This window comes from Elgaria multicarinata, chromosome 2 (genome assembly GCF_023053635.1).
Source record: "Elgaria multicarinata webbii isolate HBS135686 ecotype San Diego chromosome 2, rElgMul1.1.pri, whole genome shotgun sequence".
NCBI classification, from domain to species: Eukaryota; Metazoa; Chordata; class Lepidosauria; order Squamata; family Anguidae; genus Elgaria; species Elgaria multicarinata.
This window is the reverse complement of record NC_086172.1, coordinates 158,081,873-158,109,001: the sequence shown is the minus strand read 5'-3', so window position 1 is coordinate 158,109,001 and position 27,129 is coordinate 158,081,873. Positions and strand designations below refer to the sequence as shown.

Genomic DNA, 27,129 nt, shown 5'->3' with positions numbered 1-27,129 from the left:
CCATGTTACAGCCATCTTACTCTAGGCAAAAACTACTGTTTTGGGAGAAGTGGTAGAAACTGGAATTGTCACTTAATTAAAGTAACATGCAATCTCATGCATGTTTAGACGGGGAAAAAAGTCCAACTCCCAAGCATTCCTATCCAGAATTGTAGGACTTTTTTCTGTCTAAACATGCATAAGATTGCACCCATAGTCAATTAATTGTATGAGATTTAATTTAGTGACCTCCTATGCATGTTTACTCAGAAGTAATTCTCACTTCAATGGGATCTACTTCCAGGTAAGTGTGAATCTGCAAGTGAATAAAAACTACTTCTGAAGAAACAAACATACTTTCTTTGCTTTTAGGTGCATGATGTGCTGCAGCAGGCATCTTAAGAGGTATTCCTCCCTGTGTGTGAGAAAGAGAAAGGGAATATCTCTTAAAAGATGGTGCTAGCCACCTGTAGACTTTGTAAATGTTGCATTGATATATATCATTTTAAAAGGAACCCACTGCTAATTGATTGGATGTCTTCAATTGATCAAAAGATAAATCAACATTCCCTAATGCATTTATGCAACAGTAGTAATAGGATCACAGGAAGCTGCCTTATACCAAGTCAGACCAGCTGAGAATTGCCTGCACTGATTGGCAGGAGCTCTCCAGGGTTTCAGCCAGGGATCTTTCACAGCCTTCCCTAGAGATGCCAGCGATTGCATCTAGGACTTTCTGCAAGCAAAGTATGAGTTCTACTACTGAGTTACATCCCCTCCCAAATAAGTGGGCACAGCAGCTCTTTAGAAACCTACTACCTCCGAAATATTTTTTTTCTAGATAAATATTTTATTTCCAAGAGGCTTGATAGAGCTATGCCTGATGTTCTGTTGAACAAAAAGGGGATGTTTTCTATACTGTAAAAATGGCTTTGACTTTTTTTAAAAAAAAAACCTTCATGAGAACTGTTCTTCACACAGTTTCACACACTGTTCTTCACATGATTCTGTAGATCAAGATAATTTATTTAAATGTTTTTAAGTTACATAGATTGGGCCCAAAAATGTCGTCCACATGTACAGAAGGGAAGTTTTATACCTGTGCAAGCGTGTTGACCAAGAAATGTGAAACTAAAGCTGAAAACCTAAGCACATGTACCTGTAAGCAAGCCCCATTGAACCCAGTGGGTGTTGCTTCTGAATGAACTTGCCAAAGATTGCACTGTAAAAGTTCTTCTACTTGTGAAAAAGCTTGCAGAAGTGGAAGTATGAGAAGTGCCATACTTTTTGTGTGTCTGTGTGGAAACAGCGTTGCTGGCTATTCTCTTTCTACTTGTGATTCTTTGAATTGGGCCCAAATGCATTTTGCTAACTTGCTTTATTTTGAACCTGAAATAGGGGTTTGGGGCGGGGGGGAAACTCCTCTTTTCTCATGGGGCACAAGATGTAGGGTACGCTGAAGACGTGTTAGGGTGGCATACAACATAAGCTACTTATGTTGTAATGTCAAGGAGTTTTAGGCTTAACACTCAATCATGTTATGAATATGACTGACTTACGGTTAATTACCCTTAACATTCGGGGTTTGGAGGGTCTTTGATCACCTTCGGGCTCGGAAGCCCTCCATAATTTTTTTTGCAAGAAACATTTAAGGCAGGAGAGCTAGAGAAAAAGCTTTGATCTCATTCATATTTTGGTCCCCATTATGCAGCGATAGGGACTAGTCATGCCAGAGGAGTTGCCATTGTTATAGCAAAGCATGTGGACTTTTGGACAGATAAGATAAAGAGGGACCCAGTGGGGCGATATCTATTCCTAGTGGGAAAATTAGAAGGCCAACTTACACTAGCTTCAATATATGTACCTAACGTGCACCAATATTCTTTCTTGGACAAGGTCTTTAAGAAACTATCTCAGTTTGCAATCAGGAATTAATTAGACAAACATTGGGGAGGGACGACCCTGGCTCCATTGTTGAAAGTTTTCATTTGATTGATTCCTGGAGACGTTTGAATCTGGGACTTAGGGGTTTCTCTTACTTTCCTCCAAGATTTCATTCTTTCTCCATGTTAGATTATATTCTGGTCTCTCTATCGTGGATCCCCAACCTTATCTCATCTAATATTCTCTCCAAAATATTGTCAGACCATGCAGCAATTGAAACAAATTTGGCATTAAATTCTCAAAGGCCATATCATGCAATATGGCGTCTGGATTCTAACCTTCTAACTAAACAACTCCCCACTTTAACTATTAAGAAGGCCATTGAAGACTATTTTAAGCTAAATGATATACCAGGCATGGCTCCTAAAATAAACTGGGATGCCATGAAGGCTAAAATTCGAGGGACCTGTATTTCCAAAAGTGTAAAATTAAAGAAATGTACAGACCCGCTTAAGCGAGATTTATTAAATGACATAGCAGCCCTGGAATTAAAGCATAAACATACAAGGGCTATAAAAATACTTAGGGATCTAGAAGTCAAAAGAAAAGAATTGGAAAGTATAGGTACTATGAGTAATATTTAAAACAAAAATATTACTTCTCTGGTAACAGACATTCCAAAATGTTGTCCAGAGCGCTTAAAAAGAAATAAATGAATTCCAAAATACATTCAATAAGTAGGAATGATGGCACCCTAACGTTTGATCAAATGCAAATTAATTCTTTGTTTGCAGATTTTTATGTGCAGGTTTATCATGCAACCTCTCCAAGGGCAGATCTTATAGAAAAATATTTGAAAAGAAGTGGTGTTACCCCAGCTAATTAAAAAAAAAAGATGCTGAATGGAGATATACTGGTGGAAGAGGTTGAGCAAGCCATTAAACACTTGAAATACAATAAAGCCCCCAGTCCAGATGGATTTAGAAGCTCTTTTTATTAAACAAATTAAAGATATATTGATTCTTAGACTTGTTCAACTTTTTTCTAAGATTTGGCAGGGCGAGGATCCCCCAGATACCTGGAAAATGTCCAGGATTATAGAAATATCAAAACCTGGAAAAGACAACACAAAGGTGGGGTCCTATCGCCCAATCACACTACTTAATCAGGATCAAAAAATCTTTTCATCTATTTTAGTTCAACGTCTGTACAGGGTGGTGGGTGACCTAATTCACTTGGACCAGATTGGATTTATTCCTCACAGACATATATTGGATGCGATACGACGGGTCTTAAACATTATCCATGGTGCAACTAGAACAGGTCACCCACTGTTATTAATTTCACTCGACATATTCAAGGCTTTGACTGTCTGGAATGGCAATATTTGTTAAGAGTTCTAAATTATTATCAGCTAGGAACTAAATTCATGTCCGCAATCTCCAAATTATATGCTGCTAATACTACAATAGTACGTACTAACAATATAGATTCTCAATTTATTAATTTGGAACGAGGAACAAAACAAGGTTGCCCTTTATCACCCTTGCTGAATGGGGGGAAAAGGGATATTTTCGATTGAGAGTTTTTTACACCCAGGATAAACATAAATCAATAGAACAATTTAGAGCTGATCTAGGAAAACTAGGCCTAGGATGGCTACAAGAAATACAATTATCCTATCTCCTTAGAGACCCCAAAACAAAGACATATGCACTCAGAACCTTAACACAGTTAGAACAAGCAATGCTAATGGTAGGGGAAGGAGTGAAGAGAATTGTATCTCTAGTTTATACTATCCTAATAGATACCCAGATGGGTCAGATGGTAGGCTTGAAGAAAGTGTGGGAAGGAGATTTTGGAAGGGAATTAGCTGATACTAGCTGGAATAAATTATGGAACAATAGACCATTTAGATCAATATCAGCTTCTATTTGAGAAACTTCTTTGAAAATACTACACAGATGGTGTCGTACACCAATACAGCTAGAACATTTTACTTCAACATGCAGCCCCCTTTGTTGGCGAGGCTGAGGGATAAAAGACACGTATTTTCATTTGTGGTGGTCTTGTCCACATACACAGGGATTCTGGATGTTGGTACGTAGAGAATTAGAAAAAGCATTCTATATGATCCAGAATTCTTATTATCAATATACAAAGGATCTAATGTACAAGTTTGAAATGTAAAGATTTATTATTATTTTTACTAACTGCCGCTCGCCAGACAATTACACAGCAGTGGAAAAAACTGGACAATTTGAACTTATCAGCATGGTACTGAAATATATGGTCAGTGGCAATATCAGAAAAAATAACTCACGATTTGCATCTAATCCAAGGGAAAACAGAAACGCTATCCTTTTATGCTATATTCAACACATGTCACAACCAGATTTACAACAATATATGCCTGCTTCAGCTTTGAACATTTGTACATTATAACAACAAATGAAGATCATATAGCACAGTTATTAATTAGTATGTTAATTATTTTATATTATCTTTTCTTTTCTCTCTTTTTTTTCTTTCTTTCCTTTAATTTTTTTCTCCTTGTATTGGTTTCCCCCCTAAAATAGTATTAATTATTTTTTTATTCTTATATAACAGCTGTTTAGATATCAATTGGTAGGGGACTGATCACTTTTTTGGTTACAGTAAAATTATTTAAAAAATATATGTTAGGGTAGGGGTTCAGAACCACTCTCAATCCAAAGGCTGAATTCCATTTCAGAGATGTTTGCGGGTGGGGACCATGTTCCACAAGTGAGTGGAGCTGAAGGCAAAAGGAGCATGGCCAAAATACCAGCATATTTTAGCTTAAAAGTTCTTACTGTCGGCAACTAAGCCTTAGGACAGCCATTTCAACCTTTTGGAATGGGGAGAAAACTCCACAAAAGCTGAGAAATGGTTGATGGTTGGGGAAATGTAGGGGGTTGATGGTTGGGGAAATGTAGGGGGCAGGGAAAAGGCGACATGGGCCTTTTCCCTGCCCTTGCCCCTGGGCATATTTGGCCCCTGGGCCAGAGGTTCTGCACCTCTGAGTTAGGGTGTATACAAGGAACAACCTAAATAGAAACTATGAAGAACAGGTAGCCATGTAAGGCACAGAAACTGAACTCAGGGTTTTTTCGACAGAAATCCTCACATGTTTTCGAATACCCGCAGACTTGGAATATCCACAAAGTTGTCTTAAAAGAAGGAGATGCAGAGATTCTCAGAAATGCAAACTTGGTGCCAGTTAAGATCCCATTTCAAATTCTGCACGTACAGAATTCTAGAAGACTCATCTCTTTGGTTAAGCTTGTGAGAGAGGTCCCTGTGGGAAGCATGCTGTGGTGAGAGATTATTTTGTAGCCGAAGGAAAGATTTGTAAAGTGGCATTTGTTTTGTAGCACTTGCAGCCTGCAGTGTTGAATGCTGTGCCAGCTTCCTGGTGTTCTTGGGCATGCAGTGCCTCTGTGTTGGATTTTGATGCTGGCCAAGGAGGGCAGTTATTTCCTGAAGTGGATTTGTTGCTGTAGCAGGGGGGAAATTCCAGGGCTGTGGAGTCGGCACATGAAACCTCCGACTCCTTTATTCATGGCACCTCTGACTCCTTTAATTATATATCGATATAGGAAATATTTTTTTTGCTTTCTCTTCCCCTCCTTATTGTTTTATTATGGTTTTATTAGAATGTAAGCCTATGCGGCAGGGTCTTGCTATTTACTGTTTTACTCTGTACAGCACCATGTACTATATAAATAAATAATAATAATAATAATAATAATATATATTTCCTACATCAACTGCAAGCACGCAACTTTTTAGAACCCTAACCTGTTAAAGCCCGGGTCTAAAGGCGCTAAGACATTCTGGTTTTTTTATTTTATTTATTAAAGAAGCCCAAAAATAAAAACAATGAGGTTATATTTTCTAAAATCCAAATAAAAATCTCCTTTACTGTGTTACGTGATATGCGCTCATTAGACCTGTGTACAACTTGCACACGTTCTAATGAGACTCACACACACACACTTGTAAGGAATCTTTAGACATTGGTCATAGAGCGTCTGTGGCTAAGTAAGGTGATTCTTATCTAAATGAATTGCTTGACCTAGCCTTGTGATTGCTCTCAGCCCCATTCCTGTGTTTTTTTCCTCATCTCTGTTGGAGATGGAGGGGTGAAGACACCTTGAGCTGCCTCAAAATGGAGTCTGTACTGCTCACTCACAGGAGAGCTACTTCGTAACAACTGTATTTTATTCAGTTAAAAGTGAAAGTTTGTTTTTGTGCTTCCTTTCCTTCCTCCCCCCACTCCCTCCCTCATACACCCCAAAAAACTCTTTCTTCCCCCGCAAACAACCCAGCGGGGCCCAGCACTTACCGCAACCAGCCAAGATTACCAAACTCCTTCTTGTGCTTGGAACTCACATGCTTGGAGCACCTGAGTCATGGTGACTGGTCTGAGCCTGCCTGTGAAGGAGCAGCGGCACTCTGGAAAAGGCGGCACATTGATCCGTCTTTTTCTCTGCTGCTGCCGATCCACTGAGGGGGTCTGAATTTCTCTGGCCACCTGGACTGCGAATCCGGGATTTTTGTCCAACCAGCCAGAATATTTTGGAATTGGCTGGAATCCAGGACAATCTTGGTTTTCAGGGACATATCGCAACTCTATATACAATTTAAATATATTAGGAGTCAGAGTCGGTACATTTTTACTGACTCCGACTCCAGTAACCCAAGAATTGCTTCTGACTCCACAACTCCGACTCCACAGTCCTGGGAAATTCTTCATCTTGTTCATCGCTTTACTTGCAGAGATTACAATGCTGAAACATGGCTTTAGGTTTCTCTCATTACAGAATGTCTGGGCTTGTCACTGTCATATGAAGATTTAAATACTCATCTCTCAGATTAGGAATTATGCCGTCCTCTGAGTGTGTGCTTATTTTCTTCGGCTGCCCCTTACGCCTGGAACGCTCTTCCAGAACATTTGAGAACTACAAGTTCAATCGCAGCTTTTAAAGCTCAGCTAAAAACTTTTCTTTTTCCTAAAGCTTTTAAAACTTGATTTCGCTCTGACTTTTATACTCCCTGTTTGGTGCATTCTCTTCCCCTCCTTATTGTTTTATTATGATTTTATTAGAATGTAAGCCTATGCGGCAGGGTCTTGCTATTTATTGTTTTACTCTGTACAGCACCATGTACATTGATGGTGCTATATAAATAAATAAATAAATAAATAATAATAATAATAATAATAATAATAATAATAATAATAATAGTTCATAGAATCACAGAATAGTAGTTGGAAGGGGCCTATAAGGCCATCAAGTCTTAGATTCCTGCAATAAGGCTCATTGCAGGAATCTACCAAAGTTTGTGAATTCAACACAAAATCTATAGCTCAAATTTTACTTGAAAGAGAACATTCTGTGATGTGTGTGCTTTGTGGGGGAGCATTTTGAATGGTCTATCAATGGTCTATAAATGTGGCTTGGGCAGCTTGTCATCTGTTCTCACAACCTTGGGCATCACAGCCCACAGGTTTGTAGTGGTATTCTGCAGCAGAGATATTGGGTTGGATGAAGGGGAAGGTTATTATTATTATTATTATTATTATTATTATTATTATTATTATTATTATTTTTATTTATATAGCACCATCAATGTACATGGTGCTGTACAGAGTAAAACAGTAAATAGCAAGACCCTGCCGTGTAGGCTTACAATCTAATAAGTTGTAGTAAACAATAAAGAGGGAAGGAGAGTGCGAACAGGCACAGGGAAGTGTAAACAGGCACCGGGTAGGGTGAAGCTAAACAGTATAGAGTCAGAACAAACTCAATATTTGAAGGCTATAGGGAAAAGAAAAGTTTTTAGCTGAGTTTTAAAAGCAGTGATTGAGTTTGTAGTTCTCAAGTGTTCTGGAAGAGCGTTCCAGGCGTAAGGGGCAGCAGAAGAAAAAGGACGAAGCCGAGTAAGGGAAGTGGAGGTCCTTGGGCAGGCGGCAGCAAGTCCTTGAACCATGCTTTCAGCTTTTAAAAGCAGGCTATGGTTGCTCTGGGGCTGATGTAATACTAAACCATGATTCACACAAACAAGGAAAGGAAGGAGGGTTTTCTGTTGTATGGATTGGGAGCAAGTGGGAGCCTGCAGTCCATTCCCACTCTCAGTTATGGTTAAGAGATTTGTGTTAAATCTTCACCAGGCTTCTATCAGAAAAATAAAGATGCTGAGCATGCCTTTGAAATCTGTAGATGAACTCCACAATGAACTTCTTCCCTCTTTGAGGCATATCCCCCCTCCCCCAGCATGCAGTTACGTTCTGTTTGTGACTATAAACACCCTAAGAAGACCCCAGTGGTTTTAAAAACAACCTCATTCTCTGAATTTCTGTGTGGAGGCATTGTGATTTCTTAAAGAAGATTTTTTTTAAGAATGATTGGCTGTGCAGATTATGCAAAAGAGCTGACATAATTTCCTTGACATATTGAGGACATATTTGGGAGCGGTAAGAGGCTTTTAAATCAACAGACACTGGATGTGGTAGCTTAAAATGCAATGCAGTAAGAGCAATGCACTGGTATCTGAAAATGCACTATGATGGGGGTGCAGGGTGGAAATTGATTGAATAATTAGACTAAGGTGATAGAAATGGCAGATATGACTATATCATGTCAGTATTTTGCCATCTGCATTGGCTGCCAGTAGTTTTCAGGCACAATTCAAAGTGCTCACATGAACCTTGAAAGCCCTAAACAACTTGGGCCAAGTTACCTGTAGAATTACCTCCTCCCACACATATCACACAAATCATCTTCCAAGCCCTTCTCCAGGTATCCCCACCAAACGGGATGTGATGGATGGCCAAGAGATGGGGACTTTTTCTGTGGTGGCACCCTGATTGTGGGATGCCCACAACACCTGTTGTTGGACAGTGTACGAATGATGCACATGGCTCCTGAGCAGTTCATGGATTCATCAAGGACATGGACACTGTTTCATGCTCCACATTTGGGAAAGGGTTATGCAAAGTCTAGTGTCTCATTAGATTTTACATAGCTAGTTCTTGCATAGTTGGTATGGAAATAAGTGTTGTGTTGTCCCTCTTTTTGGCCACAGTTCTGCCTTTCATTATTGGAGTTGTTCTTAATGGAGAATTTGAGCCAATGTTATCTGTTCAGGTGCCTTGCTAATTTCATCTGCCAATTTCATTTACGGAAAGTTAGCCTAGTTTTATTTGTAGAGCGCTTTTCCATCTTCAGAGTAGCTTGCAAAAATGTGTAATACACAACTGTAATTTAAAAAGTAATAATTTGTAATTGCAAGATAGGTCTAAAAAAGATTAAAACAGTGTCTTAATCAAAATATAGTCTGTTGTATTCAGTGAACTTGAGTGCACAAACCTGGAATGTGCTACTTCATTATGACAATCCTGCCATCTTCATTGCCTTTTCCATGCAAATGGGATCAGTTTTATTAGGGGTGGGAAATGTCTTGGTATACTCTGCATTTCTAATTTTCTAAATGACATCACCTGTTAATTCTAGCAGAAGGACATGAATATTATAACAAAAACACAAAGATTTGTTTCAAGTCATTGAGGGACAAAACATGAATTTAGTGAAATGTCTTGAATGCTGGTTTTGGAAATGGCTGAAGAGTTACTACCTGACCAGAAAAAAAAGAGCAGGATGGAGAACTACTTGTTCACCTTACCCTTCACATTCTTTTGTAAAGAATTAGAATGGCTCAGGGTTAGGGTGCATGCTGTGCATGTCCAGGATTCAATTTCTGCTATCTCCAATTAAATGTTCCCAGTTTTTTAATATACTTATGGGAGACTAGCAGGAAAGTTCTTGGGAGACAAGCAGGCAAGGGTCTTCACAGTTGGCAGATTTGTTTGTTTTTAAATTTATTAAAATTATTACTTATTAAAACTATACTTATTTAATACACTTTAAATTTATTAAGTTATTGAATGATAGAAGACCATCACAACAAATACATTACCTAGATTACAGGAATAGCATTAGGTAAGAAATTGTGATACTATTGGGTTGGATCCAGGTGTTGCACAATGAGATGTCCATGCCCACTCCTCCTTTCTGCAGCCCCCCTGCATGGCCCAAAACTGCTCTGGAGGGTCCCCAACCTTCTGGAGCAGATTTGGGGTTGATTGGGGGGGGGAGCTGCAGTGTGGAGGGGAAATCCATTCTGTTAGCAGACTGCCACAGTTTGTCCCAACTCTTATCTCATACATATTCAGTTCTTTTCTGTGCTGTGCTTTAACTACTTGTAAAAACTAGCAGGACTCAGAGAGAGTTCTGCCTGAGACATTGGAAAGCTGCTGTCAGAGTAGTAGGCTAGGTGGACCAATTATCTCTATTTCTTTGAGTTTTGATTTGTATGCCTTCCATGTGTTGTAAGTATGAATATTAAGCAATGAGACTAACCATGATATTTGACCCTTTTGTAATGTATCCTGTGTTCTAATTATACATTCATCAGTTTTGCTGAGAGCCTGAATAAAAATGATCTCAAATGGCAAACACTGAAGTAGCTTGATTCAGCGAGCAGCAATCATTCTCTTGTTCTCATGTTGAGATCTCTTCCTTTCAGGGCATAGATTGTTACTGAGCTATTCATGAGGTTATATTTCTTCTAGTGGAAATACTATTTTCGTAATCGGGAATCTAAACACTGGGTTGGATCCAGAGTTGCGTGGATTGGAACTGCAAAGTGGATGATCCCTGAATGAAAGGGGGGAGCCATTTTTGTTGTTTTGTAGGGTTGGGAGCCCTTCCAGGACAGTGTGTGTGGTGGTACTAGGCCAAGGGAAAATGTGCAAAAGATGCTGCCCCACTCCATTAATTCAGTGGGGAACCTCTACTATTCCCAGTTCCCCCCACAATCAAAAGGAACCCCTCTGGGTACTTTTAATCTAACCCACTAAGGGAACTTTCAGTCTAACCCACTGAATTTGCAGAGTTTATTAAACTGGTCTACTAGAACTTAACATATGCCTTTATGTTATATCCTGACCTGAAATGGCTTGACTGCATCTAAAATATATATTCAACCTGCCTATCTTTGAAAAGCTCAAGGTTTTAATATATATGCAGCCAACACGGGTCCACAAATTGCATCTGGATTTGGTAGCCAACCATTATTTCTCACTATCCAGCTGCATGGTCAAAACCTAGCGCAATATACTTCATATAACTGCTGAAAAGCATTCCTGCCTAAAGAAGATATAGAGAAGAGGAAAAAAGATTGGTGGTGGGGTGTGGGTGTGGGAATGTAATCAGATGGAACTAGCTGTTGTGACAACCCAATAATGATGAACCTTCTCAGTCTAATGGAATACTTTCAACTTAATAATTTGGGAGCTTTGTCATTTTTCCTAGTGGTAAATCTCATTCAGTAGTTCCCTGACTTAACAGATATATGGCACTGCCTTATATGAAGTCAGATCATTAGCCCATCTAGCTCAGTCTTGTCTGCCCTACCTGGTAGTGATTATCCAGGATCAGTGGCAGAGGACTTTCCCATCAGCTACTTCTTGAATACTTAACTGGAGATATGGAAGCTTGGACAACTACCCTATTTCTTCGATTCTAAGACGCACTTTTTCCCCATATAAATATCTCTAAAAATGGGTGTGTCTTAGAATCGTGGGTGTGTCTTAGGTTTTTTTTTTCTGTTGGTGGTACTGAAATTAGTAGAGTACCGTATTTCTTTGATTGTAAGACGCCATCGATTGTAAGACGATTGTCTTACAATCAATGGCGTCTTACAATTGAAGAAATATGGTACTCTACTACAGCCCACTGGTGCTTCCCTTTTCCACTATGAACATCAAAAAATGCAATTCTGTTGCCACATACTTTCCTCCTCCCTCTGTTTCTTCCCATTACTGAGCATTTAGCTAAGGGAAGTGTTCTTAATAGCACAAATGCTTTGCATGTTTACTCAGAAGTAAATGGCACTTACTCTCAAGTAACAGAGATGGAACCAAGTGATCAAGCTGGCACCTTGTGGCCCCACCCGAAAATTCCAACATGGTGCCTGTTCTCATGGCCTATGAAAGATGGTATGGAGACCAGGGTTTTGGATTGCACAGGGAGATCTTTGAAAGACAGTTGTATCAAAATGAAGTGTTATTTGCTGTACAGAACTGAGTTTCTAATACACCGACTGAGAGAAGCTCACATGATCTCCCTTTCTAAAATCATGATTGAGTGACAGGCAAGGAGTCACTTTCACCATCACTTACAAAAAATAGCAGTATTTACACTTAGTAGCTGTATGTTTTAAAAGAAAACAGCAACAAACCTCCTACCCAGCAATGGTGGGGTGGGGGAAAGCTGTTTGTTTGAGATGGCAGTGAAGGGGACTGACTGACTAGATGTTTTTGAGGAGACGTTTTTTAGCAGAGGAGAGGGCAAAAAGACATAAAAATTTCAACCTCTAACCCTCTGATTTCTTCTTTGGAAGATATACTGACTTTGGTAACCTTTCAGGTAACTCCCTTATCCTTGCCTAAATCTTGCAATGGGAGGGAAACCACATTTCTTTCTATACTCAGGAAGGGAAATCTAGACTATGAAACAAGAAAAGCAGGGCAGACCCAGTTTACAAACATGGGCCTATGCCTTATATTCGCCAAAAGGCTGGGACTGGAAATGAGATGGAAGAAAATGTGACAGTAAAAAAAAAAAGGTGGGGGAAAGCAGAGATTCTTGGTTTAAATATTTTACTGCATTCTTCTCTAGAGAGCTGAAATTGGAACTGTTATGGAAACTGTGGTAGCAAACAAACTTGAAAGACTTGAAACATGACCTCAGTCTTGGGAGATCAGATAAATAGTGCTGAAAGATTATGGTTTATTTCTCTAGCCCTTCTTCTGAATTTCTTTCCTGTTACCATTTCCAGACACGCTCTGAAATTCCTGCCTTCCTCTCCTCACTCCATATCATTCCGCCAACTGGTCATCAAAACAGTTCTTGGAAGCATTTTTTTCTTCCCCCCCCCACCTTTTTTTGCATTAAACAGGTTTGTGTGGGAGGGCATATCTCATCCCAGATTTGTTAGATTTACATACTTTTCTCCTGGCTGAGTAATCCACAAACAGGCCAGGAGCTACCAACATGTCTGGATGGGCTCCATCCCCTAAGTAGTTAACAGCCTCTCTAGCTCATTATTTTTAGAACAGTATTGTGCACTTGTTACTAACTTATTGCAGGAATCCAGTTTTCTCCTCTTAAGGCAGAATTTCTATTGTTGGCTATTTCACTTCCTCAGCACTCAAAGTAATATTTTGCCTCTGAGAAAACGTGATTCCACCCTCTTCTCCCTCTCTTTGCTCATACAGAGGTACATGGCAGGTTGTTGCTGTTGCTGCTTTATCATATGGAAAAAAGTGTTTTAAAATATTAATAGCAGTGAACACAGTCTGCCTCTTTTGCTGTACAGCAAGGCTATTCCCCCATGTCATGCGTCTGAGAGACTGTACTTCTCCCTTGAAAGAGACTTGCAGGAGTATTGTGCTAAATCTAAAATGAACTTGGGAGTATGTGGTTCTGGTTTGTGCTGAAAAGCGAGCACCACAATGCCTTGTCCAGGTGTTAGGGAAAACCGAATAGCGGCTTACAGCTTCATAAAGTTCTCCTTTTTGCTCCAGAGACCTCTTCCAGCTGACTCGCCTTACCAAACACATGGATGAATACACTGAACAGAGCCCCTAAGGGTCATAGTAGACGTGACACCACTCATGCAATTAGCAGTTGCATGAGTGACTTTTATAAAGTAAATGGTATGTGCAGGGAGTGAGGGGGACACCCTTATGCACTGAGACCCTGATGTAGGGTTTGGTGAGAGGAGAATGTAACCCGTTGCTTCCTGATGCAGTTAAACTTTGGATAAGGAGCTCTGTGCATGCTATTTGCATTGAGGCAGGGAGTGAATGGGATATTTAGTGTTTTTCCTAGATGCAAATAGCAGGCAAAAGAAACCAATCTGGATTCGAACTACAGGGGGTGGGAGGTTAAAACCCCTATTGCCACACCAGGTCCAATCCTGAGCAGGGCCCCTCTGCCTGCAGTTTACTTTGGAAAAGCCATCCACACAATTGCTGATTTCTGAATGGCATCTTCTCTAGTTTGGCCCTGTGAGATCTCGCTGAGAGCGCTGGTAAGCCACCGTGGGGTTCGTTCGACAACTTGCATGGCTCCCAATTGACAATTGGGTGTGCAGTGACTCTGCATGGCTTATTTACCCTTTTGTCCTCCCCTCCTCACATGTATCCCGGTGTCCTTTGTGGCACAAGTTGTCTCATCTCCTCATGCTGCACCCCTCCCCACTCCCATCGCTACCGTTTTTGGAGTTTGTACTTCATTCATCACCTTAAAAAGGAAAAAGGAAAATTGATGCCTCAAAATTGAGCAAATGGGATGATTGTTGATTATGATGATGATTCAGTCTTTTGCAAGTGCACAACAGTGCAGATTTAGCTGTCTGATATCGGTAGTCTTGCCTGGTCAATTTCCTTGTATGTTTTAGCTGTCAAAGGAAGCACTGAAGTGGGTATGTAACATACAAGGAAATTGACAAGGTGAGGCTGCATATAGGTTAATTTGTGCAAGGTTGCAAAGGCCTTGGGAGAAATAATATTAAGAGAAAGGAGGGACCCAGTATCACAATTCAGAAGCACTGAAAATGGGGGTGGGAAAGCGAACAGAATAAGTGCACTAAAAGGGAGGAGGGATAATATCTCACCCTTGGCAAGATAATCTTCCATTTAAGTGTTGAACTGGCACTTCTCAGTATCTTCCACCCTTTCAACACTTCCCTGAGTCTCCAGCTACTCCAAAAATGAGAGTTATTAACTCCCCCTAGCACACACACACACACACTTTTTGCAGCAGTTGTGTTTAAAAGTAATTGAATTAAACTTTAACAAAAGTAAGTGTGTGTGTGTGTAAGTAAGGGGTGAACTTAAGTATGCCTTATCACAGGAGTAGACAACTTAAAGGGGTCTGAGTGGGGGGGAGCAATCTTCAACCCCTGGAAACCTACAAAGGGCCCACCCACCCACCCAGCTAAAATCATAGCTGCCAAATTGTTGCTGCGTTTTCACTTTAAAAGAAGACATGCAGAGAACATGTGACTTGTTTTAATGCACAATAGTGCTCATTGTGTGTTATTTTAAAGTGAAAATGTGGCTCGTTTGCCCTGGGGCTACTAAAATTTAGCAGCAATTCTTTGGTGGTGGCTTGGGGCACCGGCAGGGGCCACAAAAAAGAGTGGGGTCTGTGTGTTGCTTATCCCCACCTAGCCAAAGCTAGTATTGATGGAAACAACTTCTTGAAAGATTTGGCAAATCAGCTTTAAGGTCCACAATGGATTCGTGATTCCTTCTGCTAAAACGTTGAACTCAAAAGCTTGGTATATTTTTACTTCTTTCCAGAATGCAGAAGAATATTATTTATTTATTTATTCCATTTTTATACCGCCCAATAGCTGAAGCTCCCTGGGCGGTTCACAAAAATTAAAGTATTCATTGGAAAATGTGTGATAATGCACACAGCACTCATGAAATTGAAACCCTTGGCCTTTACCTTAGTTAATTCAATAAATTTATTTAGAATTAACATTTCTTTAAATCCCCTCCCCCGCATCCCAGTTAGGTTTCATTCCTACAGTGAGTGTCTTATTGGTAAATGACGAATGGCAGCTTCTTCCAAATACCGAAAGTGTAGCATCTGAATAAAATATTACTCACAGCAAGGTCTGTGATCTCTATTTTTACTAGGGAAATAAAAGCTGGCATCACTAGATAGGGTCAAAAGAACTCAACATGCCTCAAGAGAATTGAATTCAGGTAGCACTTCAGGGAAACTGCAATCTTAAGAATAATTTAACTTGGACTGTCATTTCACTTTAGTAACTTGGCTCAGAATAATTACTTCTCTCCCATCCCACCCCTGCAGATGCTCTGAACTTTTAACTATTCAGCCAATCTGCTCCTTTTATCATAAGCAACTCCCAAATCAGCAGTTTTGATACTTCTGTGATTTGAAGTAAAACTCATTAGACGGACCATAAATCTGATGATGTTGGAATATTGAAATTAGTGTGTGAATGGTTACTATTTTGTTTGTTGTAGTTGTAGTGATACTGCAGCTGGTTTATTCAGATTATAGTCTGTTGGCAGATTCTTGTAAAAGATACACAGAGATACCTTTACATGTGCAAATTGTATGTTTACATAAGTTGCAGGATCCTGGCTTCTGTTCTATGAAATGAACATCTTAACTTTCGATTTTCCTAGTTCATTGAAGAGAAAGGATCATCCAATGTGAGCTAGTCATTCCAATATTACACTATTTGTGTGAGTAGTGGATCTTGGTTCCATGGGTAGAGTTCATTGCAGGGTACTATAATGAATATTCACTTGCACAAGTAGGTGTTTCCAGTCGGAGAGCTCCTAGGGCTAACAGTTAGAAGGCAACGCACAGTTCTTCTGTCTTTTTCTTAATGCATTTTCCGCAGTAAGGAAAAAAAATGGAAGAAGTGGTAGGAAAGCACAGGATTGCTACAAGCAGATGACAAAAAACATCTGGTTCCCTGTAAAGTTCCATGAATGAGGCAGAGCGGTAGCATGCTAATAGCCCCATCTGGAATCACCTCTCCGCAGACCTCAAGGGGTACTTGGATAATATTCAAGGAAACCAAAGCTACTAGTTACAAGGTCCAACATAATTCTGAAAGCCAAAACCTAAAAATCCATGGCCTGTAAGTACTGAAATCTCGATTGTTTCAATTGTGGTGATTTCAGTGATGAAAACAGTGAGGACAGCAGTCATTTTTTTAAAAAAATATTGCTACAGTTGTTAATGACAAGGTTGCTTCTTAGCCTTGAGCCTAGCATTTCGGGACGGGAACTTTGGTCCAGGCTTTCTCCTTCAGGGGCACTTGCTCTGCTGCTGTATGTCATTCTTTTTGCTGAGTTCCACAGTCAGGAGGAAAGATGGACATTGTGGCTGCTGTTCAAATGCAAGTTTCACTCCCCAAGTGCTCATTGGAAGCCTGCCTTCCCTTGGAGCTGGCAACGCAGCAGACTGAAAGCACTTGAAAAATCTGTTTGGCAAGAGGGCTCCTTGGTAGCTGCTTGTAGAGATGTTGCCTTTTGTGCAGTGAGCCTAACCATCTGTATGTCACCAGATTGTCACATGATTTCTGGAACATCTTTCCTAGTAGCCCATGTGCTTGGCCAGTCAGGATTTCGCATACAGAAAAAAATCCTGGGGCATGTAAACAAGACCAAACAGTAAACCAGTGTGCACCAGTTGCTGGGGAACATGGGTGAGAGGGTGCTGTTGCACCATGTCCTGCTTGTTGGTCCTTGGCCGATGTCTGGTTGGCCACTGTGTGAACAGAGTGCTGGACTAGATGGACCCTTGGGCTGATCCAGCCTGGCTCTTCTTATGTTCTTACCATGTGATTCCTAATAATAAACAAAAACAGGCACAAAAGTATTGGACTAAATTAATAACTTTTGGTGGGGGGAGATGTTTTATATTAACTGGAGGTGTACAATAACTTTAGAAACCATAGCTTTTAATTTCACAGCAAAGTTGCTTTTGTCTTTAAAAAAGAGAATTTTCTATAGCTTAGTTTGATAAAACCTCGTCCAAAGCACTTCAATCCACCTTGGTCCAACTCAGGGCGATGGTGAACTGCTGCCCCCACCCACCTGCTCGCCCACAAGGCTTACCTGACCCATCCAACAGCCACTGGTCCTCACTAAGACCTGCCATTTTGAACAAAGATGGGGGCTCTGTGGTTTCGTAGGTCTAACGTCTCAAACTATGGTGGCTATAAAGGAGCATTTTGGTGGGCACCCAGGAATCCGCAATGGCCAACCCACATTGGGTGTTTGGATCTCGTTTCAGATCCTGCTCCGAAGCGGGTCAGCCTGGGCTCAAAGCACCCTGAGTCAAATCAGGGCCGATTCGGAACTTCTGAATTGGCCTCCAAAGCAAATGAAGGAGGAGCTGCACAGCCTTACATTATAGTCATTTTAGTGACATAGATACTGGTTGATGGGCAAACTTGGACGTCTGGACTATTAACTCCTCAAAGTACAGTATGACTAAATAGTCTAATTCTAAGTATGTTTACATAAAGTAAGGCTTGTTAATTTCAATGAATTCCAGATGAGTATATGTATGGTAACAGCCTTCAATTGTTGGTATCCATTTTGGTAATATATTTGGTGGAGATTACCATGCTTTTATCCACTCTATTTAATATTAACATATTTGCATTATACCACTGCAAGCAGTAAGCCATCCAAACATTAACAAGTATACAAAATTGTGCTTATTTCAGTGATACTTATATTTGTCATTCTTCATTTGAATTTGGTATTCAGAAAGAAGATATTGGCCCCATTTCCCAACTGTATCTGTATTTATTTGGGGATATTAAAATTGTTGACTGTTCATTTGAATGCATGTACTTCAAGCACCAATAATCCTGTTTGATTTCTATGTGATTGAAACATCCAAGCACTAGATATGCCAGAATAAAAGCATATGCACTGAACCATAATGGTTCCTTCAAAGCAGTTGCTGTGATGCCAGAATTGCAGATCAGTGGAGTCTGAATACTGAAATAATGAAGGGACGAAACACACAGCACAAGACTGGTTTTTCTGCTTATTCCTTTATTCACTCAGTCTCAGACTTGTTTCGGGCTTTAATGGTTTGATTCACTTTTGAGGTGCAGCAGTAAATATGGTGTATATTCTCATGCAATAAGAATGAAGGATTTGGCATGTTACATAGCCAATTTTATAACTGACATTTCAAAGAAATTGAAATCCAGCAGGGAAACCATTTAAAATCAATGACCTATTTCCCCCCCGCAGCATCCTGTTTGTGTTCTAGGAATGCAGAGCTTCAAACAAATACTAATGATCATTGGCAGACGTGTTTGCTAACTCTGCTGCCTTCTTCTCTACCCATTTCCACCATTCTTTCCATTTTGCAGCTCTCCCTTATGTTTCATTTTGATCTGGCAGCACACTCTCCTTCTGACCCACAGTTGTATCCGGTGCAGCAATTGCGCTCATGCAGTGTGTGTCGTGTTCATTGCAGTGTTGGAATCTTAAGTGCTGGCTCTGCTATACACTTTCCTCCAGGGTGGTGTTTTTAGAAAGAATCCCAACGAGTAAGGCATACATGCGGGAAGGTGCTCTGGAACTGAAAATCCTTGTGAATTTTTTTAGGAAGGGGCTCCTATTCATATGAGTGTGGTGGTACAGTTCTCAGACTAAAGGCCCATTTTAGATAGAACAATATTGTGTCAATAAGCCATGGTTTATCAGCCCCCAAATAAGCTGTTGCTCACATGCTCTGATCTTGGTTTCATATCTCGGTTGTAAGCAGTGATTAAACCCACAGTTTCATGGTTTGAGCTTGGAGAGAAACTGTGGTTTAACAAATCAAGATAGAAGCACCCAGGCTTCGGGACTGGGGAGTGAAGAGGGAGCACAGAGGCATATGGCTCATGCTTGGGCTGATAAACCATGATTTCATTTATTAGAACATTTATGTATTGCTTTTCTGTCCAAGAAGGCCTCCAAGGTGATACGCAGCATTCAAAACAATCGCATTGAAACAACACAATCCATCTTTAAAACACATGGAGAACAGAATAAAACTATTTAAAAGCCACCAAAGACCAGACCAAACAAAATAGTCGTTATGTCCTAGGCAAAGATAGGACAAGCCTGACCTCCTTAGGGAGGAAGGACCCTAGAAAAATCTCTGTCCCATCTCCCCCATGTAACTTCTCTTGATGAAATATCTGAAGAAGATTGTAAAGTATGTGCAAGTTCGCATGAGAGAAGGCAATCTTTTAGACACCTTGGCCCCAAACTGTTTAAGGAACAACCAGCACCTTGAATTGAGCCCAGAAACAAATTGGGAGTCAGTGTGGTTCATGCACGAGTGGTGTTTATATGGTCTACAAAGCAGTCGCCAGAAAGCAGTCTGCCTGCCGTATTTTGCACTAGTGGCAGTTTCCAAACACTATATAGAGCACATTTATCAGCCTGAACCAGGCCTAAATATGTGTATATGTATTTATTTTGGAAAATGTCGTATCCCTCTCTTTAGCCTGAGGGCTCCTGGAGCAGGTAACAATGGTTTAAAAAGCCAATGAAACATCATAGTAATATAGCAGAGCAGGAAAAGTAAAATGGAGCTGAGTTTGGACTTTGGCTGAGAACTCTTTCATTCTCCCCTCATAGATCATTCCTAGGAAAACCCATCTGGCTTTCCAATTCTGACACATTGGCCAGGCTCCAAAGAACTGCAAACTAGTTCTGTGAGCTTAAGACATGGGTGTTTTCCCCCCACTCAAAGAGCAGCTCTCATGCCACCGGCAAACTACTTTTGAAATGGAGGGAAGTTTTAAAAGTAGGAAAAAGGTGGAAGGGGGAGATAAAAAAATCTATTGGGCTAATGCAAGCCCCCTCCCCCCCCCCCGGTGACTGAACCAGAACAGGTTTCTGGATCACAGCCAATTTCTTGTATGTCAACTTCTATCTGAATCATTCAAAAGATTCCCCCGAGTGGGGAAGGTGTTTATACTGATAGACCTCTTAGAAGGTCAAAGCAACTTGTGAATATTGCTCATGACAAAGGCAAAGCTAAAGTGTGGAGCTGTACATAGAGAGGGCATTTACCTGTACGCCAGCCTGAGATCTCAATGATATAAGGCAGGATACAGATTTTTTAATAAAAAATAATTAAATGGTGGTTCATAAATATTTAAAATAATTAACTTCATCTGCATAATTTTTTGTGTTTCTTTGGCCATCATCATAGCATTGGATAGCTGATAACTATAGTACATTAATGAACCCAGCTGCTGCACTCTGGAGTAAGGAGACATTTAAACAAGACTGTTGTCTTTTGACTTTGCCACAATGCATGCTATTTCAGAATTATCCACACATGCAGGATACTGTCCTGATTGATCTTTTAACTTCTGTGTTTACTTTTTTTTTGCTTTTGACTTCAGAGGGTTGTAGTTGCACATGGTTCAAAGCAGAGTTCATTGAGTGAGTTAATGATTGGATAGTGGTGGCTTAAGGCTATTAGCAAAATACCAGCCTCAAAAGCTGAGTTTCTATTGGTAACAAATCTGGTCAGGGTTGTGTGGAGCCTGTGCAAGACATTAGGGCTGTGCACAGCCCCCTTGACTCGCCTCAGATCCAAAATCGGAAGCCCCAAATCAGCCCTGATTTGGCTCGGGATGAGGTTTGGGGGGGGGGGGAACCTCATGAAGCGGGTCAGCTGTTGCAGGTTCCTGAGTGCCAGCCGAGCAATGCTCAATTGGCGTCGTCTTTACAGCTGCCATGGTTTGCGACTGTAGATCTAGGAAAACTACAGAGCCCCCATCTTCATTTAAAATGGCAGCTCTAATCAAGGACATGCAGCTAAAGTAAGTCCTGCGGGCAACGGGGACAGCAGTTCCAGGTTCTGGGGACAAGAGGGGGAGGGAGGAGGCAAGCAGGGGGCACTGACTCACCACTACTCAGAATCAGGCCAAAGCACTCTGAAGCACTTCAAACCCGTTTCAGTCCACTTTGGGATGCCTCAGCTGGATCTGGTACTGCTCTGAATTCAGCTGAATAGATCTGCTTCGGCTTGGATTTGGGGTTCAGCCCTGAGGTGGTGCACAGCCCTACTAGAAATATTAAAATTTGGACACATCATGAATTACAGAAATTAACTAAATTGTCCCTCTCAGTTGCATACTTTACTCTGTTTCTTCTACATACGGAGAGGGAAGGAGCTACACAGGGTTTTGTTCTGACTTTTATACTGTTAGTTTTACTCTACCCTGTGCCTGTTTGGTGCATTCTCTTCCCCTTCTTATTGTTTTATTATGATTTTATTAGAATGTAATCCTATGCAGCAGGGTCTTGCTATTTTATTGTTTTACTCTGTACAGCACCATGTACATTGATGGCGCTATATAATTAAATAATAATAATAATAATAATAATAATAATAATAATAATAATAATAATAAGGGTACTGAAGCTCCAGCTCCTTCCCACTGGAAGGACATCCCTTCTGCTTCTTGTATTTCATCAGATGTTGGCTGAGCACGTTCAAGCCTTTCCTCACACTAATAAGGTCTATAAACTTGTGTTTTACAAAAGCTAAAGTTCTCAGGATGCTGAATAGGAAATCTATTACTATGTATCTTTCCTTTGGGTATGTGTTCAAAGGGAGCCTTGCCTGTTCGTGATTGAAAATCACTTCTTCTTTTTTTAAAAAAATGCCTTCTGAATTCTCAATCTTGAGAGTTATTTGCCTGTAAAAATGACTTTTTTTTTTACAACCAACTTGTACACAATTGCATCTGAATTAAGCAGAGAGGGAATAATAATGCAAGATTGAATCCAGCAACATGTCTTTGATGAAAATGCATGTGCCTTATTTAGAAAAGTTAATCCCTTCTTCAAAGATACTAGAACAAATCTCTGCCCAGGGCGTGTTGGTCCCACATCATACTTGTCAGTAGTTTTCTGATGATATTCTCCCCCCCACCTACCCGGACATTCGAAAAGAAGTTTACAGTAGACTGGCAGTTCAGATAGGGTTGTGTAGTTGTCACAGTCCATTCTTGTATTTTCCTACACCATTGGCCTTCCACTGCTAGGATTAGGAAGCCTCTGAAACAAACATGAATATTTTCAGTGAATATTTTAGAACTTAGAAATGGTGAGCTTCTTTCCCAAACCTTCTATCTTTCCAACACCTTTGCTTTTGAGAAAAATATGGAAGTTGAGCAGCCTTTATAAAACAGCAAGTAGTTAGCTCATAGGTTGTAAGGCAGGTACAACTGCTGTCTGGAATTTTACAAATCATGAATATTTGAATAATATTTGAAGGATTGTTTGGTTGGTTGATTGAGTGAGCTAAGGCTGATCTACTAAACGTAGGACTTCATAGTCAGAGATTCCCCCTCCAGATTTCATCAGATGATATTAGCAAATTCATTAGGCTCCAATGGATACAAGACATAGGTTCAGGTTTCAGCTCAGCTATAATGAGGCCCAGTATTGGGCAAAAGGCGGGATGCAGATGATGATGATGATGATGATGATGATGATGATGATGATGATGATGATGCAGCCTTGAGGCTAATAGTATAGCCTAATACAAGTCATCATATCTTGAGTACTGTTTTAATGGCCAATCCAGTAACTTTTGTGAGGATGGTTGGAGTAGAATTATTCTATATGCATCATGGAAATTGTTTTGTCTGACAGCTTGTATGCAGAAGTTAGATAGGGGACATAAGAAAAAGTAGAGAGTAAGTGAAAGCATAAGTTGTCTGCCAGCTTAATGTGGAAATGATCAAACTGTGAAATCATTTCTGCTCTTGACTGTTAAATCCTGATGTTGTCTGTCATATTGCTGCATTGTGCAGCAGCTTAACTTGTCTAGAATGTAATCTCAATGACAAGGATGGGATGGATCTTGAATTTTACGATGAAGCCTACATGTTCATAAGCAACTGTATGCCTCCCTGCCTTTTTTGATGCCTATAATGGCGTTTACCAGAGTACCAACAGTAAGTTGGTAAAGACAGAATAATAGAAGATATATGTTCTACATTGGTTTTGGGGATGATTAAAATTACCGTCTGTTTCAAGGTATTGTGTTGGTGTTTACAAATTGTAGTGTGACCGTTGGCTGCTGTAAAAGAGTTGTCTGAATTGCCTTCAGTTGACCAGTAGGGAAGTTTTTGAAAATAGAGATGTCTTTCTTTCCTTTTTTTCTTTCTTTCAGGGGTAGAACTCTTGAAGTGCTACATATGACCTGTATCTATGTTAGCTACAGGTAGGCTTCTAAATAATTTTGGAAGCTAGAAACATATGTAGATTTATTTGTATTTATGTGTCTAAAATATTTGCATTGCTTTGTTCTTTGTGCAAAATTGACACCTGAACATGTTGCTGAATAATGTACTGAACTTCCATTCTGTCTGATCAGTTATATGCCAGCCTTAGCTATTTCACAAATTGATTCAGTATGCTATATTCTCATGAAAATGTTCTCTTTTGGACCACCACCTGTATGGTACTAATTATCTCTTCACTTTTCCCACAATTGGTACCTCCAGCTGGGGCCTTTAGGATATCCAGAGACTGAGATTCTTTGATATGCACATTATTTCCAATTATCAAGTATGTTATAGAAGCAAACAGTGCAGTCGTATTTTATTTTAATAACAGTAGAGTTATAAGGATAATTGGTATATTGTAGTCTAGTTCTTAACTGTGAATTTTGAGTGACAATTGTCAGACAAAATATTGGTGCCTAAAGTATGTGTTTTAAAAAAGCTGCAATGACCTGGGGTTATAAACTATAAAATGAACTTGAAAAAAGAAAAAAGGGGGGAAAAAGCTTTTGAAATGCTTTACGTTTGTACTAGAGAATGCAGTACTGACATTGAATTATTAGACTTGATACAATTCTGTGAAGGTTAACTGGAGCAGGGATGGAAAATAGCATTTATTATGTTTTGAGATGGCAGAGAGCAACCCTAAGTGGAGTTGTAGTGGAAGCAATGTGATGCATCTACTACTACATCTCTGTTTCGGGGTTCTATGCTTACAACCACCCATGTGAACACCTCCAGTGGTACCTTTCCACCCATGGCTCTCACATGGATGCAGCAGAAGCCTCCGTAGTGACAGAGCCCCCGCCCCCCCAAAAAGGCACCTCTGCCAAACCCTAGCCCCCACCAGCAGGTAACATCAAGGGGTTAGGATTGCTCTCTTGGATAATTAAGAAAAATGTAGCTCTATTGACTAAATCTAAACAATACAATTCATTGCAGAATGCAATTCTGTTAATTTTACTGTTACTACTTCTAGTATTATAAGTGCTTGACAAACCTACAGTTCATTGTAAAGTGAATGATAGACATTTCCCCCTGCCCCCCCCCAATTTGGGATCATGAATCTATTTTTAAATTGCTCATGTAGGAACCAGGACTCATTCTATTTATTTATTTATTTATTTATTTATTACATTTCTATACCGCCCAATAGCCAGAGCTCTGGGCGGTTCACAAAAATTAAAACCATTCAAAGTATAAAACAACAGTATAAAACCATAATATAAAATACAATATAAAAGCTCAACCAGATAAAAACAGCAGCAATGCAAAATTACAAATTTAAAACCATGTTATTTAAAATTTATAGATTGTTAAAATGTTGGGAGAATAAAAAGGTCTTCACCTGGCGTCTAAAAGCATATAATGTAGGTGCCAAGCGAACCTCCTTAGGGAGCTCATTCCACAGCCGGGGTGCCACAGCAGAGAAGGCCCTCCTTCTATATGTTCTGCATGTATGTACTACACATTTACTTTTGCCATCCTTGGTTAAATGATTTCTGTACGCAGTGGGAAAAACCTCTAGCCGTGATTGTAGGGAGCTGCTGCCAACAGAATTGACCCTACTGGACTACATAGACCATGGATCTGACTCACTTATCTTGAAACTTTGTACCCCATTAACAATTATGTTAAAATAGTAGGTAGATACTGCTATTCCAATCCTTTCATAATTTGGGTGAATAGAATTGTAGTTTTATACATGAGGTTCTGCAAAGATGGTACTTTAGCTGAACGATAGCAGCTAGTGTTCATTCCTGAACAGCGTAATCTCATTGAGCCATCGGGTGTTCTGCTTTTTGTAGGCTGTGAGGATATTATTGCTGAAAGCATCTCACTAGACACCTTAATTGCCATTCTCAAGTGGAGTTCTCAGCCGTATGGCTCCAAGTGGGTACACCGCCAAGCACTGCATTTCCTCTGTGAGGAGTTTACCCAGGTCATGACTTCAGACGTCTTTTATGAACTCGGCAAAGACCACCTGCAGACAGCTATCCAGTCTGACTACTTACAGGTAATTGTCTCTTTCTGTCAAATTACATCCAATTATGTCCTGAACGAGACTTTGTTAATCACTTACCAGTAATATAGAACAGAAGCATACTGATCTTAAGTCTTAACTGTGGAAGGAAAGAACAACCCTGCTTGAATGAGCGCATGCAGAATGGGCTCTTTCTCTCTTTATTCTGGCATATGTACACACAAGCCTCTAGCAGAGGTAGTGATTAAGGAAAGTATTCTGCTTTCTTGGCACATAATGCAAACCAAACTGGCAGTATAAACTATTGCTTGAAAGCCTAATAATAGTCTAGAAGCAGTTGCAAATTATTTTAAGTGAAACTCTTCTAGGTTTAATTTTTGCCTTGCCTTTTCAGAGGTTTATGGAAATTATATAGTAGTTCTCACGCTAAAAACATATGTTTTGGGGAAGAAAAGAGGAAATCTAGCTCATCATTTAAACATACTTTTCTTGTAAGAGATGTACAAAATCTTTCATTTCAACCAGTCAATGTGCTCCCTCCCCCCTAGTTTATTCTGCAATGCAATCAGTGGGGGAAACTCCATTGGGGTGTGTTACCGCATCTCAAAGAAACCATTTATTTATTTAATGGATTGTAATATATCCTTCTATACTTTTTGGGTTTGGGATATGTAATGAGGTGATCGGAAACATCTTCTTGTCTATACAGTTTCCCTATATTTTAGACATCAAAATGCCAGAATACTTACCTCAACTTTCTCAATTAAAATGATGGCATGCTGGCCATATTTCCACACATTGTTTAAGTTAAGCCACTCAACTGGTCTTCGTAGTCAGCCATTATTTGCGATCAGCCCTGACCCTTCCTCTCCCTGATATCCTTTGGCATATGGAGAAGTCTTGGGAGGGGAGGGGTCAGTTTCATGGTGCTTACTGACCATGTTGCTTCCAAGTGTCTCCAAAGCATAATGTGAAGTGAGTGAATGATCTTCCTAGAGGACTTGGAGGGGGGACCAACCTCTCACCTTGTACTAGGCTGGAAAGTACTGAGAAGCAGTTGTCTCCAGATCTTTTGGACAACAACTCCCAGCATTCCTGACTATTAGCAATGCTGGCTGAGACTTGAGGGAGTTGCAGTCCAAAAGATCTGGAGAGCACCAGCTTGGGGAAGGCTGGGCTAGAGGAATTCCTGATGAGGCATTCACAAATCTGCTTGCTAAGGTGAATGTACCCAGCCAGCTGGTGAGCAGGGTATCAGGCACCACAGAGATCCCTACCTGGATATCTCATTT

The 27,129-nt window shown here is 40.2% G+C and overlaps 1 protein-coding gene across 1 annotated transcript in view; it reads left to right on the top strand.

The window, feature by feature from the left end:
- The window catches only part of BTBD7 (BTB domain containing 7), a 77,335-nt gene that overhangs the window by 32,377 nt on the left and 17,829 nt on the right, over nt 1–27,129 (top strand). The window contains exon 4 of the mRNA XM_063117994.1: nt 25,662–25,870. Within this exon, the coding sequence (XP_062974064.1) occupies nt 25,662–25,870 (209 nt within the window). The remainder of the gene's footprint in view (nt 1–25,661; nt 25,871–27,129) is intronic.